Source organism: Ahaetulla prasina, chromosome 2 (assembly GCF_028640845.1).
Source record: "Ahaetulla prasina isolate Xishuangbanna chromosome 2, ASM2864084v1, whole genome shotgun sequence".
Taxonomy (NCBI): domain Eukaryota; kingdom Metazoa; phylum Chordata; class Lepidosauria; order Squamata; family Colubridae; genus Ahaetulla; species Ahaetulla prasina.
Window position 1 is genome coordinate 169146636 of NC_080540.1, and position 15160 is coordinate 169161795.

The 15160-nt window shown below is 43.3% G+C and overlaps 1 protein-coding gene across 1 annotated transcript in view; it reads right to left on the minus strand.

Moving 5' to 3' along the window:
• The window catches only part of PPP1R1A (protein phosphatase 1 regulatory inhibitor subunit 1A), a 117655-nt gene that overhangs the window by 47246 nt on the left and 55249 nt on the right, over positions 1–15160 (minus strand). The window contains exon 2 of the mRNA XM_058167945.1: positions 6031–6091. Coding sequence (XP_058023928.1) covers positions 6031–6091 — 61 coding nt within the window. The remainder of the gene's footprint in view (positions 1–6030; positions 6092–15160) is intronic.

Here is a 15160-nt window from a genome sequence, read left to right on the forward strand (position 1 = left end):
GGAAATTTTGGGTAGTTCGGAGAACCAGTAGTAAAAATTCTGACTGTCCCTGCCCCCATCTATTCTCCGCCTCCCAAGTCCCAACTGATCGGGAGGAAATGGAGATTTTACAGTATTCTTCCCCTGCCACTAAGCCACACCCACCAAGCCACACTCACAGAACCAGGTAGTAAAAAATTTTGAAACCCACCACTGCACTGGAAATATAGTTTTTGGCGGAGGTAATCTTCAGGATCGCTTACAGCTAGAGTTGCCAATCCCAGGATGACAAAGTAGGGATGCCAAACATTGTACAGGAACTGAGCCTGTGTTTCTAATATTTTCCTATTTACTGATGTTAGAAGATAGTCTTATATTTAGAGTTATCTTTCCATAGATATAGCGATTTCCCAAAGAAGCTAATGGGAGTTGATAGTTGATTGAACAGAACTGCTAATTTCCTACTTTAGTGCACCAAGCATTGGGGACATGCTGTATCATAAGGATCAGTTCTCTGAATGATGGACGGATACATGCCTACATCTTTGTATAAGAAAGTTAGTTGTGCTCCATACTGCCATTACGTATTTGTCAGGTTGCTGGCAAGGACATTGTCCTGAATGGGGATAATTTTGATTGAGCCAAACAGTGCCTTGAGATAAGTTTATATGTATTGGTTTCCAAAACTATCCACTAGATGTTAATTCCAAGGATGGATCTGATTCTATATCAGATGCAAAGCTGGACTTTAACATGGGTTAATATGGGTTTCCACACTTCCTTTCACAAGGACACCTCTTTTGAGTTTTTCCTTCACACAATCCAGAAGAGTCCCTATTAAAAAAGTTGCAAGTTTTCCATAAACCAGTTGTTCACTGCTTACAGTGTCTATGACTGGGAGAAATGGTGGGCATATATGAGAGAAAGCAAGCTTTTAACATACCGTTTGCTTTACTCTATCAGTGAAACCTAGTGGCTTGAACCAGTCTGATTTATGAATTCTTGGAAAATAATTATCACTTAGATAAGTGGCCGGATAGCTCAGGCTGGTAAAGCCTGTTATTAAGAACACAAAGCCTGCAATTACTGCAGGTTCAAGCCCGGCCCAAGGTTGACTCAGCCTTCCATCCTTTATAAGGTAGGTAAAATGAGGACCCAGATTGTTGGGGGGGCAATAAGTTGACTTTGTAAAAATATACAAATAGAATGAGACTATTTGCCTTATACACTGTAAGCCGCCCTGAGTCTTCGGAGAAGGGCGGGGTATAAATGTAAAAAAAAAAAAGATACTGAGTTCTTCTAAATTGTGGGATTAAACTGTAAATACCCCTTTAACTCTTAAATCTCAACATTTTTCTAAGCATCTAAATTTTACTTTTGGAGAGCAACATGCCTTGAATTCCTAGACATTTCCTAGGAATATTTTGCCCATCTGCCCATCTGCTATGAAAAGTTCCTAAATGTTCAGACAGATGGAGAGAGATGTACAGGTCATTCAAAGGCTGGCAATGACAGGGGCTGCAAGTCTTTTAAAGGGGCTGAGGCATCTGTTTGAGATTGACCGGACAGGAAAATGAGTGTCCAGATACTGAGGACATTTTCTTGCAATAAGTTCCTTAAATTGGGAGCAGGATGGGTAATCGTGTTTGGCTGTATATCATTAAGCAGCCATCAAACGAGGGATTTTCATGCAACTCATTTTATACACCAAACCATAGGCGGAAAGAGGTGGAAGGATCTCTTTGCTGATACCAGAGACAGAAAAAAAGAAAACCTCATCAGTGTGAGAAGAGATGTTGCAAAAATAAAAGCTACAACCAATGTTGCATCCTGCCCATAATTTGGATCAGAGGTGGGTTTCAGCAGGTTCTGACCAGTTCTGGAGAACCGGTAGTGGAAATTTTGAGTAGTTCGGAGAACCAGTAGTAAAAATTCTGACTGGCCCTGCCCTCATCTATTCTCTGCCTCCCGAGTCCCAGCTGATTGGGAGGGAATGGAGATTTTACAGTATCCTTCCCCTGCCACACCCACCAAGCCACGCTACCAAGCCATGCCATGCCCACAGAACAGGTAGTAAAAATTTTTGAAACCCACCACTGTTTGGAAGGACTATGATTAGAATGGCATGGGTGAGCAAGGATGATGCAGAGACAAAAGAACCCGGCCCAAACTGTCCAGCTATACTTTTTTTTTTCTACAATTGATTTTCTAACTGAAACATTGGCAAATTGGGAAGGGTGTGTGTGTGCTCAAAAATGTATTTATGTGAATAATATGTGCTACTATTCCAACCTCAACAAATTGCTTAGGTCCCTTCTTTGCTATTTCTCTTCCCAACTCCCTTCAAATTTACATTAATGAAACCTGCCAGTCAATTAAAAATCCAAATAGGCATGACATAAATTCCAATTGCTGCATTGCCAATCTTACTTTTGGAAAGATGGCCCTGGAGGAAAAGAAGGAAAAGTAAGAATAAGAGAACACCCATCTCCGACCTATTTTTTTTTCCTAATCTATGAGCCTGAGGGTAGATCTTATCTTTTTATAACCAGTTTTTTAAAAATAACTAAACTTTCATAACATTTAACAAATCGAGACCCCAATAAAACTTACTTCCAGCTAGCTACTGACCAATTACCCAGTGCCTGCTCTACCAACATCCTGGCCCAAATGCCTGGTAGGGGAAGTCAACCTTCACAGCTTTCCTGAAGGCCAAGAGGGTTGGAGACCATCCATATCCTCAGGGTATTCTTTAAGGCATGTACTAAGACAAAAAAGGCACATTTCCGAGGTCCCACCAGATGACACTGCTTCATTGAAGAGACTTGAAACACACCCACCCTGCTAGTTTGAGTAATACAGACAGAAACCTTCGGGAATAGCCAGTTTTGCTAACAATCAGAGCTATGCCATGTAGGGCCTTAACATTATCAGCCAGCACCTACTCAGAAGCTTATTGTGAGGCAGTGCATCTCAAACAGCAGTGCTGTTACATGGATGCATTGAGGTGTGCGCACTTCTGCCTATACTGCTGTATTGTATGTACCAGCTGCTGTATTGTATGTACCAGCTATGTACCTCATAGTGCATCGATGAGGCAGGGGGGGCACTGTGGCTTCCTCACACTCCAACTGCCTTCTCAGGATGTCACAGGTTGGCCGGATTATTCTGAGGCATTGTGTCCCCCGACTGGGAAACTATGCTGTTTGCTGCAGACATCAAGATAGCTAACCAGTTAGTGTGTCCTCTCCCCACTCTTTGTTCTCCTGTCCAATTGTTCATATCCTCCATTGCCCATTCAGATATCTGGTAATACAGATTAAAAGAGTTGACAGGGACCTTGTAGGTCATCAAGTCCAACCCCCCCAAGCAGGAGACCCTACACCATTTTTGACAGATGGTGGTCCAGTCTCTTCTTGAAAGCTTCCAGTGATGAAGCTCCCACAACTTCTGAAAGGAAAGCTGTTCCATTGGTTGATTGTTCTCACTGTCAGAAAAGTTATTTTAATAGTTGTTAGTTTAATTAATTTAATTAATAGTTCTTATTATCCAGGTTGAATCTCTCCTTGTTCAGTTTCCATCTATTATTCCTTGTCTGGCCTTCAGGTACTTTGGAAATTAGCTTGACCCCTCCTCTCTGTGGCAACCCCTCAGATATTGGAACACTGCTATCATGTCTCCCCTGGTCCTTCTCTTCACTAGACTAGCCATGCCTAGTTCCTGGTAATCCAAACCAGAGGTTGCTTCTCTCCTTTTTGCAAGCCCCATAACTCAATTCCTGCCTTTGTTCTAAAATGATCAAGGGTGTCAGATAAAATGGAAGGGTTGGAGAAAATTTGTCTCCGTACCCGACCTAAAGCATGAATTTTGTACTTGTGAAGATGTAGCAATCTCAGATGAGTAAATGTGTACCTCATGTCTGGAAGGAAAGCCTGACAGTTTGGAATAATATAAATACAAGCTGACTTCACAACAATCTCGTTTAACATCAGCATTCTTTTCATCCTAGATCCCACCAAAAGCAGGATATGTGAAATTCAAACCATTTTGCACACTAAACCAAAATAGCATGGGGTGGGGAATGCTGAGCAAAATAGATTAGTTACCAATTTGGGGTACATTTCTAAAAACAATTTGCCCTAAATACTTGGCTTAATGTTTATTTTATAACAGACTCTGAATGTTATTTCTTTTGGTGTCATTCCAGAAAAATACCAAGGTTACAAAAATGTGGGGCTTATCCTGACCCTCTCCTGCACCTGTAACGCCATAGTATCCTTTCCTGCAGACCCACTTCTCTGTATACTATAGGGCAGCAGACTCTCTCCCTCCATAACTGGCACATAAAATTTTCCACAATACCTAGGAATGATGTTGTCAACTATTCCACAATGCTCTGGGAGATTTATATTTAAAAACATGGCTTGCAACCACGCATTATCTGGTTAAAACAGCCTGGAGAAACCCCAATGCAGATATCACGGAATTCCTGTTTCTCTTGAGCTGCTCCACATCAGCCAAATTAGAGAGGAAAATCTATGCTGCTTGCAAAAGCACCTGCTAAACAGTTGAATTTCAGGACTCACACACTCAGGTAGTGTGTGTAATTTTTTATAATAGAGAAAATGATTCCAATATTAAATAGATTGGATTACAATTCCCATAATTTCTAGACTCCGATCATAGTGCATGGACATCTGAGTCTCACCCACCTAAGGTGCTACAGTTTTGTCTCTCTTAGGCTTGGACTGAAGACAATCTTGAAGACAATCTTGAAGACAATCTTGTCAAGTGTTTTGAAAGTTGCATGGGAGAGGGGTCAAAAGCCTTGTCCAGGATAATACTTACATTTTTTTAGACTCACATGTGTTTTATTCATTAGTTCAGTCTCTTCTTCCTATCCCTCTTATCCAAACTTAAATCCGATAATTTTAATTTTAATTTATTCACTGAAAACCAGGAGCAGTATAGGAAAGGAATGGGAAGCTGGCCAAAGCCCCCCCAGCCTCAATTGTGCAGTCATGAACTAAGGCAGGACTGAACAGCCATTATTTAGCATCAATCATACTCTGTAATCTATTTTTTGCACTGCAAAAAGCAATAGAAAAACCTGATCGACAGCAAAGGCTTCAGCAAAAAATTAAGTTTTGGAGTAGAAATACCTGACTGGCTCTTGGTCCTTAGCTCTAGACTGAGAGTTTCAGCAATATTAGAAATAGTCATTGAACCAATCAGAAAGGATGGTATTATAGGGGAAACCCCCATATATCCCTTTCCTCAGAGGTCAGATTAAGACGCCTCCATAGGACAATAATGAGCACATTTTTAGGACAGGCATGGAAGAGAGGTGTGGCCATCCAGATGTTGGTCACGGCCATCTAGATATTACTAGTTCTAGATTTTGAGATATTCAGTAGTCCTTGATTTACTCAATCACAATTGAGCCCCAAATTATTGTTGCTAAGTGAGAGAGTTGTTAAGTGAATTTCCCCCCCCCCCACTTTACAATCTTTCTTGCTGCAACTGTTAAGTGAATCACTGGCGTTGTTAAGTTAGTCATACGGTTGATAAGTGACTCTGGCTTCCCAATTGGCTTGGCTTGTCAGAAGGTCGCAAAATGGGGATCACATGCCCGCTGGACATTGCAACCGTCATAAATATGAGCCAGTTGCCAAGCATCTGAATTTTGATCCCATCACCATAGGGTGTGTGTGTTGCACTGGTCATAAGTGCAAAAAAAACAAAAAAGGTCATTGGTTACTTTTTTCAATGCCATTGTAACTTTGAATGGTCGCTAAACAAACGGTTGTAAGTTGAGGACTCCCTGTATTCGATCTAGATATTGAGCAATATTGGCTGCAGCTGCTGAGAAGATATTTCAGTAATACCCGGATGGCTACGGATCTCCCCCATCCCTGATTCAAAGCCTTTGCTGTCTCGCATACAACTATTCAAATTCTTTCCGGGACCTACTGAATAAGCAGCATGCTATTCTGGGGAATCAGAGGGAGGGCCAATTTGCATTTAATCAAGTCATGCATCTGCTCTCACCAGGCGATGATTGGTCGCTGCTCAAGACCAACGTGGCAGGAGTCGGACGACGCCTTCGGATCTGTAGGAAAAGAGAGATTAATTACACTAACTGCTTGTAAGGAACTTATTCTAAATGTCCAAAAAACCCGCAGGCGGAAGAGACGGACTGTTATTTGTCAGCAACTCCAAAGACAGTTCTTTATGGTAGATAGCTCACTAGAGATTGGCAACACTGCCAGTGTTTTTGTACAGATGTTTTTTAGACTGTCATTCTCACAAGATACAGTCAATTGCAAAGAACTATGAGAACGGAGTTATCTCGAACTGGGTATCTGATGGATGTGCTGAACCGCTGTTTCATTATTCCTGTCCATAAGGGCAATAGGGATGGGAAATAGACATTAAAGACATTTGGGCACCTATATTCCCCACCCGTTATGCTGATGGTGTTCTTTTCCAATTATTTGACAATGGAGTAAAACAAAAAACCTTGATAGAGCTATCATCACCATGGAGGACCACAAATAGAATTAACAGAATCATTTAGAGCAAATCAGGTTGAACAAAACAATCCTTTCTCACAAAGGTGAGATTTAATCTATGGGAACATGAGATAGTCCAGACAGGAAACCAAATTATGAATATTAATCCTACTTTTATTGGAAGGTTACAGTAACAGCAACCTGCAAGACTGAAACCACTTTACCTTCCAACGCTCTAAGGCAGTGGTTTTCAACCTTTATAGTGCTGCGACCCCTTTAATACAATTCCCCACGATGTGGCGACCCCTTTAATACAATTCCCCATGATGTGGCGACCCCAATCATAAAATTATTTTCGTTTTGAATTTATCGCACCTGAAGCCGTATTGGCTAGCAATCTGAACTGCTTGCAATTGCCTTGAGGATGGAGGCATTAAAGCGGAGACTCCTCCCCTATTAAGTTTATTGCGCCTGAAGCCAGATTAGGCTAGCGATTGGGAGTGATTACAGCTGGCTTGAGAGGGAGACATCAGAGCAAAGATTTCTCTCTTTTCTAATTCATCGTGCCTGAAGCCGAATTCGGCTAGCGATTTGAAGAGCCTGCAGCTGGCTTGTGAAGTCAACCATTGGAGCGCGATTCTTCGACTCGCTAGTATACTTCCCATATTTCTGATGGTCTTAGGCGACCCCTGGCAAATCGTCATTCGACCCCCAACGGGGTCCCGACCCACAGGTTGAGAACCGCTGCTCTAAGGGAGGGTTGCTTCTGAGATGTTTTCTTCACCCTGATCACTCCTTGGGACTCAGATTTCTCTTATCTGACTGTTGCCTAGGCCAGTGATGGTGCCAAGTGCCCAAAGTGCACACATATGCGCACAAATGCACGTGTGTGAACCGCCCCCCCATGCAATGCGAGTGCCTCCCGCACATTCGCCCCGCCCCTCATGCATGTGTCCGCGTCCCCGCGCATGCACCCTGCCCCCCTGCACCCCATTTTGGCTTTCAGGTTGGTGCAGGAGGATTTTCAGGCCCAAAATGGGGCGCAGGGGGGTCATGTGCAGCAGAGACCTGAAGACCAGCTGGCTGGCAGAAGGCATGCGCTCATGTATTGATGGAGCTGGGCTGGGGCGTCGGCTGGCATGCCTGCAGAGAGGGCTCTGTGTGCCACCTGTGGCACATGTGCCACAAATATGCCATCACAGGCCTACGCTGTAGCTCGTCCTCCTTTCTCCCAAGATTATTTTTGCAGCCCAATACACATCACAATATGGGACACAATGGCTCAGGGGCTAGGACATTGAGCTTGTTGATCGAAAGGTCGGCAGCTCAGAGGTTCGAATCTCTAGTGCTGCCATGTAATGGGGTGAGCTCCCGTTACTTGTCCCAGCTTCTGCCAACCTAGCAGTTTCGAAAGCACGTAAAAATGCAAGTAGAAAAAACAGGGACCACATTTGGTGGGAAGGTAACAGCGTTCCGTGCGCCTTTGGCGTTGAGTCATGCCGGCCACATGACCATGGAGACGTCTTCGGACAGCGCTGGCTCTTCAGCTTTGAAACGGAGATGAGCAGCACCCCCTAGAGTCGGCAACGACTAGCATGTATGTGCAAGGGGAACCTTTACCTTTTTACACATCACAATATATTTACATTTCAGCACTTCTTAGATTGCAACTACCTACAATCTCCAGACAGCCCAGCGATGCTGTCACTCTCACATCCCTTAAGGAAGACACCATGTTTGACGTCCTTCTTCCTCTCAGTCAGTTCAGCCACTTTGAGGTTGATGAACCAGGAGGCAATATCAGTTGCTGGCTATTGAGATAACACCTCTGACTGAGCTGAAGGAAAAAGTTCTGGATAGAATAGCTAAGAACTCCCTAGTTAAGCAAATTGGGGGTATTGAGCAGTGATGACCATAGCATGATCATGCTTTCTTCAAAAATAAAGAGTTTTACTTTTTCATAATTATTTTCTGTCTTGGAAAATTACTGGAAGAAAGTGCTACTAAGAATCCCTCTGACTAGTTTTTAACACATCCCAGTTGTGGGTTAAAGTTGTCTAGTCTATGTGTGGCTAGGACCCTCTCCAATGTCCTTCAAGGACCAGGGAAAAACATCTCTTTCGATTCTAACCTGAGAAATCAATAAGTGTGCTCTGCACTTCTTTCCAATTTTAAATATTTTCAGCTCGATATTGTTAAATCTGTAGTTGCTGCTTTTAGCTGCGGTTTTAAGCCTCTGGTTTCTAGCCCTTGTGAAGCATTTCTGTTTATTATTGGGTGTGTTTGCTCTATTGGATGTACTATGTTTTTTAAAAAAATAGATAAATAAACACAGAGCACTTCATTAACATCAATAGCCCTCTATGGAATACATCCACACACACCCAGGCATAATTGGAACAGCAGAAATCCTTTTTGATAGTGGCCCCGCTTCTAGTATATTCCCAGGGTGACCTCTTTTATATTTCAAACATCTATGCAGATATTTTGATTTGATGTTTTTTTAAAGTGCTGTGGCTGAGCCTGCATTGATGCTATGCCCCAAATGTACTACTGGACTGAAGTGTTTATTGCTTTATTATGTTACTAGTTTGTTCACCGTGTATATTTTTAGCTCTACCGTTTCCTTTTTTAGGAAGCTGCTGCACAGACATTTGGTGCAGTCTTACCTGCAACCAAATATCCAAAGGAGGATGGCAGAGAAAGGAGGGGAGGGGGATGATGAAGTCTTTGCTGCCAAAAAGCCTCACATCTTTTATGGGATGCGTGATCCACAGGCAGGGATGGAATAAAAATATGGGGCATACACGCAATTAATTGATGAAATATTCATAGCTCCAGCCCCCTCCCCCTCCTTCTATTTCCCACATAGCCACATCTATTTTTCATGCATCTCAACCAGACTAACTGCAGACCTCATGCCAAAAATATAGCTCATCCTGCTTTCAGTCTTCATCTAGCCCCAATCTTCTTGCTGGGGCTGCTGATGGGCTGAAATTGAGGCGAGGTCGTTTCCGCTTAGGTTTCTCTGCCACTGTTTTTGGGTGGGGAGCCAAAAAGGCTTCCATATTCCAGTGGAAAGGGGTGCCTAACTTCTCCCATTTTAAAGCTATGGATGCTTAAGGGCCTTCTAAGTCAGAGGTAGGGAACTATGGCCCCTTTATCACTTGTGCAATGCTAGCTCAGGAATTCTGGGAGTTGAAGTCCACAAGTCATAAAAGGGCCATAGTTCCCCCCACTCCTCCTGCTCTAAGTCTTCCCCAACACTAGGCTTCAACTGCTTATGAACCCCTACACAGAGCAATGATCTTGAGTTCTTCCTGAAAACAAACAAACAAAAAAAGGACTGGTAATTACAGTATAAACTATTGGAGTTATATGACCTGCATGTCCTCCAGCCCAAAGGATCCCTCCCTATTTGGTCATGGAAAACTGAACAACAGAAGTCCGGGTGAAATTCATTTTTCTCCCCTCCCTTCTGTTGGTATGGCAGGTTCTCCTTACTATTGGCAGAAAATAGCTATCTGGCATTGGAAAGGTAGCAAAATAGTAAAATGGCAGTCAACACATGGGAGATCCTTCCCAGGGCAGCTTTTCCATTAAGGAAGGATTTCCAGCTGGCAGGAGGTGCTTATTGCCATATTTTTTGGGAGGGGGACAGGCTCCTCCCACTAGAGGCTCAGCACACGTAGAGCAGCCACTGTTGTGTAATGACGTTTCGACAGATTTTGTTAAGGCAGCTGCCGCTTTTGGAGGGATCCCCAGTCGCCAGCTGTTATCCTCATTATTAACAGGCAGTGGGGAATGCTTCCAGCTAGATTATGCTAACCACTAGAGTCCCTTGGCACAGAGTAGAGCAACTGCTCCTATTCGGAAGAGCCACCAAAAGCCTCCTGAACACTGATCATGCTCCCATGCAGGGTTCTTGCTGCACTCCTGAAAGCCTTAGTTAAAAATGCAGGTATCAGTTAAAAATGCAGATGTTAATTAAACATAAAGCAAAAAAGAAATACTGTTCTGTCATACCCTATTCCAGAGGTGTCAAACTCAATTTCATTGAGGGCCGCATCAGGGTTGTGCTTGACTTCAGGGGGCATGGCTGGAATGGGCTATGGCTGGGATGGGTGTGGCCAGGGTGGCCATGACCAGCTCAACATCACTCGTTGAGGTTCTGTTTTCGGCTGCGACAGCCTCCAGCAGCCCTCTGCCAGCAAAAACGGAGCCCAGGGAAGCTACACGCGGCCCACCTGGGCTCCATTTTCAGCCACAATGGTCTCCCGGGCTCCATTTTTGCTGCCAGAGGGTTGCAGGAGGCCGTCGTGTCTGAAAATGGAGCCTGGGAGAGCCATGCACGGCCCTCCTGAGCTCCGTTTTCACCGGCAGAGGCACTGTGGGCTGGTCCTTTGCTGTTTCCAGGGTGGCCCCGCGGGCCAGATCTAAGCCCTATTCAGAATTAAGAGAGTCCAGGTGAGTAAATGTTTCTGCAATACAGAGATAGGAGAGCTGTCCCTACTTTAGAGTATTGTTGTCGTAACAATATAGAGGATTTTTTGCATTTAAGCTGCTGCTATATATCACGTTAAGATTGAGATGGGGCGCCGTAGGGAGAATGAAAGAAAATGCACTCACAGGGACTTTCATGCCTCTTGTTCCTGTCCTGGGCACCCCACTCAAAAAGATTCCCCAAATGATTAGGAAAATTTTTGGACAGTGAATAAATTGTAAGGAGATTGCCAGATCAGAGAAAAATATAAAAAATTGAGCACTGGCTTTGCTCTACTTAGATTAGTTCTGATTCAAGCTAGTTTCTGCATAAGGGAAAATTCCTGGGGGGAGTGGATGGAAAGGAACGATTAAGTATAGGCAAATGTACATCAACAAAGAGGGATTTGGGGAAACCAAACTGTCCTATTGTTGTGGTCTGCCAGCAGCCTGCAGAGCTGGCAATGTAGTCAGACAGCGATGAGGCTGAGGAAGAACATGGGCCAGTCCTGGAGGCTGAGGAAGGCCCGGATGAGGGCTCTGTGTCGGAGGCAGAGGTGGGGCCAGGACCATTGGAGAGTGATGTGTGGACTCCAGAGCCTCCAGAGGCTGACAGTAGTGAGTAGAGGAACAGGAGAAGCCTGTTCCTAATGCACGCATAAGAAGAGCAGCTCAAGCAAAGAGGATGACTCGGGAGTAGGGCCAAGAGATGATTGGCCCCTCCCATAAGGCTTAAAAGACCAGCAATGGCGTTTGGACTCTTTGACGGAAAACAACTTTGATAGCTTTGTCTTGTTGCATTTGTTTAGTATCGGTGTCTTCTGAACTTTTGTCAAGACAGGCCTTTGGCAGTTTGCCTAATTGGACCAAGGTTGGTGATAGGACTGAGGAATTGTGTTGGGAGGAATTTGCTTTAATTTAGTTGGACTATGCTGAGAATGAAGTAATTCTCAGCTGTTCTAATAAAGTTTTTTTTTTACAGTGACTGAGTTTCCTACTATTTGGGCCTGGGTCAGAACACCTATTTTGCTGAGCTTCTCCATCAACATACCCCATGACCCAAACCTGTCTTAGGTTTATGTTTTAAATGTGTACCATTTGTTTATGCATGCAAGAGTGAGAACAACAATTCCTTTGTTGACTACACCGGACCAACTAAGGTTACTGAGAAGAGGCCCTGAACAACCAAAAGCTCTTTCATTTTATTATTAGGCCTGTAAGCAGACTGATCAATCAAGCTAAAGTTTTGCCAATCCATTACATTGAAAAAGGGCCATCTTTAATTGTGATTGTAAGCTTATCCAAAGTTTAATCGCACCTGTGTTAATCATCCTCCCTGAACCGATTGAAAATCAAGGTACCATTATATGACTGCCCCCTAACTTAAACAGCATGATCTTGGAGAACCTCAGAGCTCCCCTAACCCCAAAAATCTAGAGTTACCTGAAACCCTTTCTGTACATTATTCTATCATAGTGGGACGCTTCCCAGATAGCTGATATTTTTACCAAAATATACACATTTCTGCTATTGTGTAACACATATCTTACAGATGTCAATATTTCTTGGAATTGAATCAGAATTGTTAAGGACTGATTTTTTTAAAAAAAATAAATAAATAGACGAGGCATATTTTTTACAAGTATTCGTGTAATTGAACGGTTTTATTAATTACATGAACTTCTTTGAAAATTCAAGCTGGCGCATGAAAGAAGTAGAAAAAAGAACCATGCTTTGTAAAATGTGAGATGAAAGATAAAGAGATAAATGAAAAGAGAGAGAATTAAATCAAGAGTGGGCTCTTAAAACATCAAGTTCAAGAAAGTAGATGATTGCAGGGGTGAAGGGCTATTGCCAGCAGTTTGAAAGAACAACCAGGGAAAGACAAGAGAGGAATTTAATGGGTTAATTGTGATTACAGAAAACACTTTCCACCTCTCAGCCATGTGCAGTTTAGAAGCTGATAGGCATGCCTCCTGCAGTACCAAATTTCCAAGTAGATTCATATGAGCAGAGAAAAGCAATTAGATATCTTGGCATGGTTGTGAGCTATTTAGTGCCTTGCTAGGCAGCACCCAGCATTTTCCACTAGCATTTGAAACCTAGGAGCCAGTGAAGGAGTTGCAAAAAAAAGGGAAGTCACCTATCTGATTAACTAGTGCCAATCGTAACATGAGCTGCTGAGTCTTTCAAAGCCAGCTAATGATAGCTTTTTTAAAAAAAAGAAAAGAAAAAGAAAAAGGTTGCAATAGCCTAGCATGCAATAACCAAATGTCTGAACGCCCAAGTTCAGAATGAATGAATGAAAAATTAGCAGCCTGGTAGAATATGTCAGGAGGAGCACAGGCGTGGGTCAGGGGAAAATGGGTGTAGCAAGCAGAAAAAGGCTTAGCTTTTCTTTACTTTTTAATTCACCAGTTGCCTCTCTTTCCCCATCCACCTTCTCCTGACTCATCATTGCTATTAGCATTGCTTAGCTTCATTTTAACCTACTTAAAAATCAGCAGCAGCTGAATTGCAGATGCTGCACAAACATTCTAGGGCCATGAACTAAGAAATCTTCAAAGGGATGGCTGTGTGTAGCATGCGATAAACAAACTAGCAAACTTGCAGTCCTTTGAGGTCTAACTGGTTGCTTATGATAGAACTCAAGACATTAATGGGCCATAAGAATTATTATTATTATTATTTTGTTTAAATAATAACAGGTAGAACCTACCTTTCTCAGAGCTAACTGAATTTGCACATAATCTCTCCTAATCTCAAAGAAACCTGATGCTCTAAGAGCATGCCCTAAAGCACAGGTGTCAAACTCGCTGTGTTACATTGCCATCACCTGATGTTTCATGACATTTTTCCCCATTCGCGGATCTGGGGTGGGGGTGGCCTGCGTGTGACACATCTGGCCCATGGGCTGCCAGTTTGACATCCCTGCAGCTAAAGTGTGAAATAAGTACTAGGCTTGTAGATGATGGCTGTTGTGGTCTGCCAGCAGCCTGCGGAGCTGGCAGCGGAGTCGGACAGTGATGAGGCTGAGGAAGAACATGGGTCAGTCCTGGAGGCTGGGGAAGGCCCGGATGAGGGCTCTGCGTCGGAGGCAGAGATGGGGCCAGGAGCATCTGGGAGTTATGTGCGGACTCCGGAGCCTCCAGAGGCGGACAGTAGAGAGGCAGAGGAACAGGAAGAGCCTGTTCCTAGTGCACGCATGAGAAGAGCTGCCAGAAGACAAGAGTAGCTAAAGCAAAGAGGATGACTCGGGAGTAGGGCCAAGAGATGATTGGCCCCTCCCATAAGGCTTAAAAAATCAGCAATGGCTCTTGGGCTCTTTGTTGGAAAACAACGTTGATATACTTGCTCCTGGTCTTGCTGCATTTATTTCTTGTCGGAGTCTTCTGCTTGTGAACTTTTGCCAAGAAAAGCCTGTGGCAGTTTGCCTAATTAGACTAAGGTTGGTGATAAGACTGAAGAATGGTGTTTTAAAGATTTGTTTTGATTTAGTTTGGACTACTCCGAGAATGAGTTAATTCTCAGCTGTTCTAATAAAGTTTGATTGTTTTTGAACTGTTTGCATCTAATACTACCTACTTGGGCCTGCGTTACAACAGTGGAGACCAAGCTTGCTCCATGCAAGTCCTAAAGTTATTAGCAAGTTAAGATTGGGAGGCTATATAGAGCTTAGCTTCTGAAGTTGTCTCCAACCCCACCATCATTAATAATCCATAGGTGGGCATCTGTACTTTTATCTGTATAACTGAGTAACATATTGTGTTTATGTTTTTCTGAGTACATGTGTGTGTGTGTGTGTGTGTGTGTGTGTGTGTGTGTGTGTTTTCTGAGGTTTTCGTGGGTGTTTGTATGTAGGTCTTTGGTTATTCGGGTTTTCTCCCGCGTAAAATTGGAAGTGTCTTGGCAACGTTTCGACAAAGTCTCATTGTCATCTTCAGGCTTCAGCTTCGTGCTTCTGGGAGCAATGACATTGCTCCCAGAAGCACGAAGCTGAAGCCTGAAGATGACAAATGAGACTTTGTCGAAACGTTGCCAAGACACTTCCAATTTTACGCGGGAGAAAACCCGAATAACCAAAGACCTACATAGATAGATAGATAGATAGATAGATAGATAGATAGATAGATAGATAGATAGATAGATAGATAGATAGATATGGACTGAGAAGCACAAGGTGG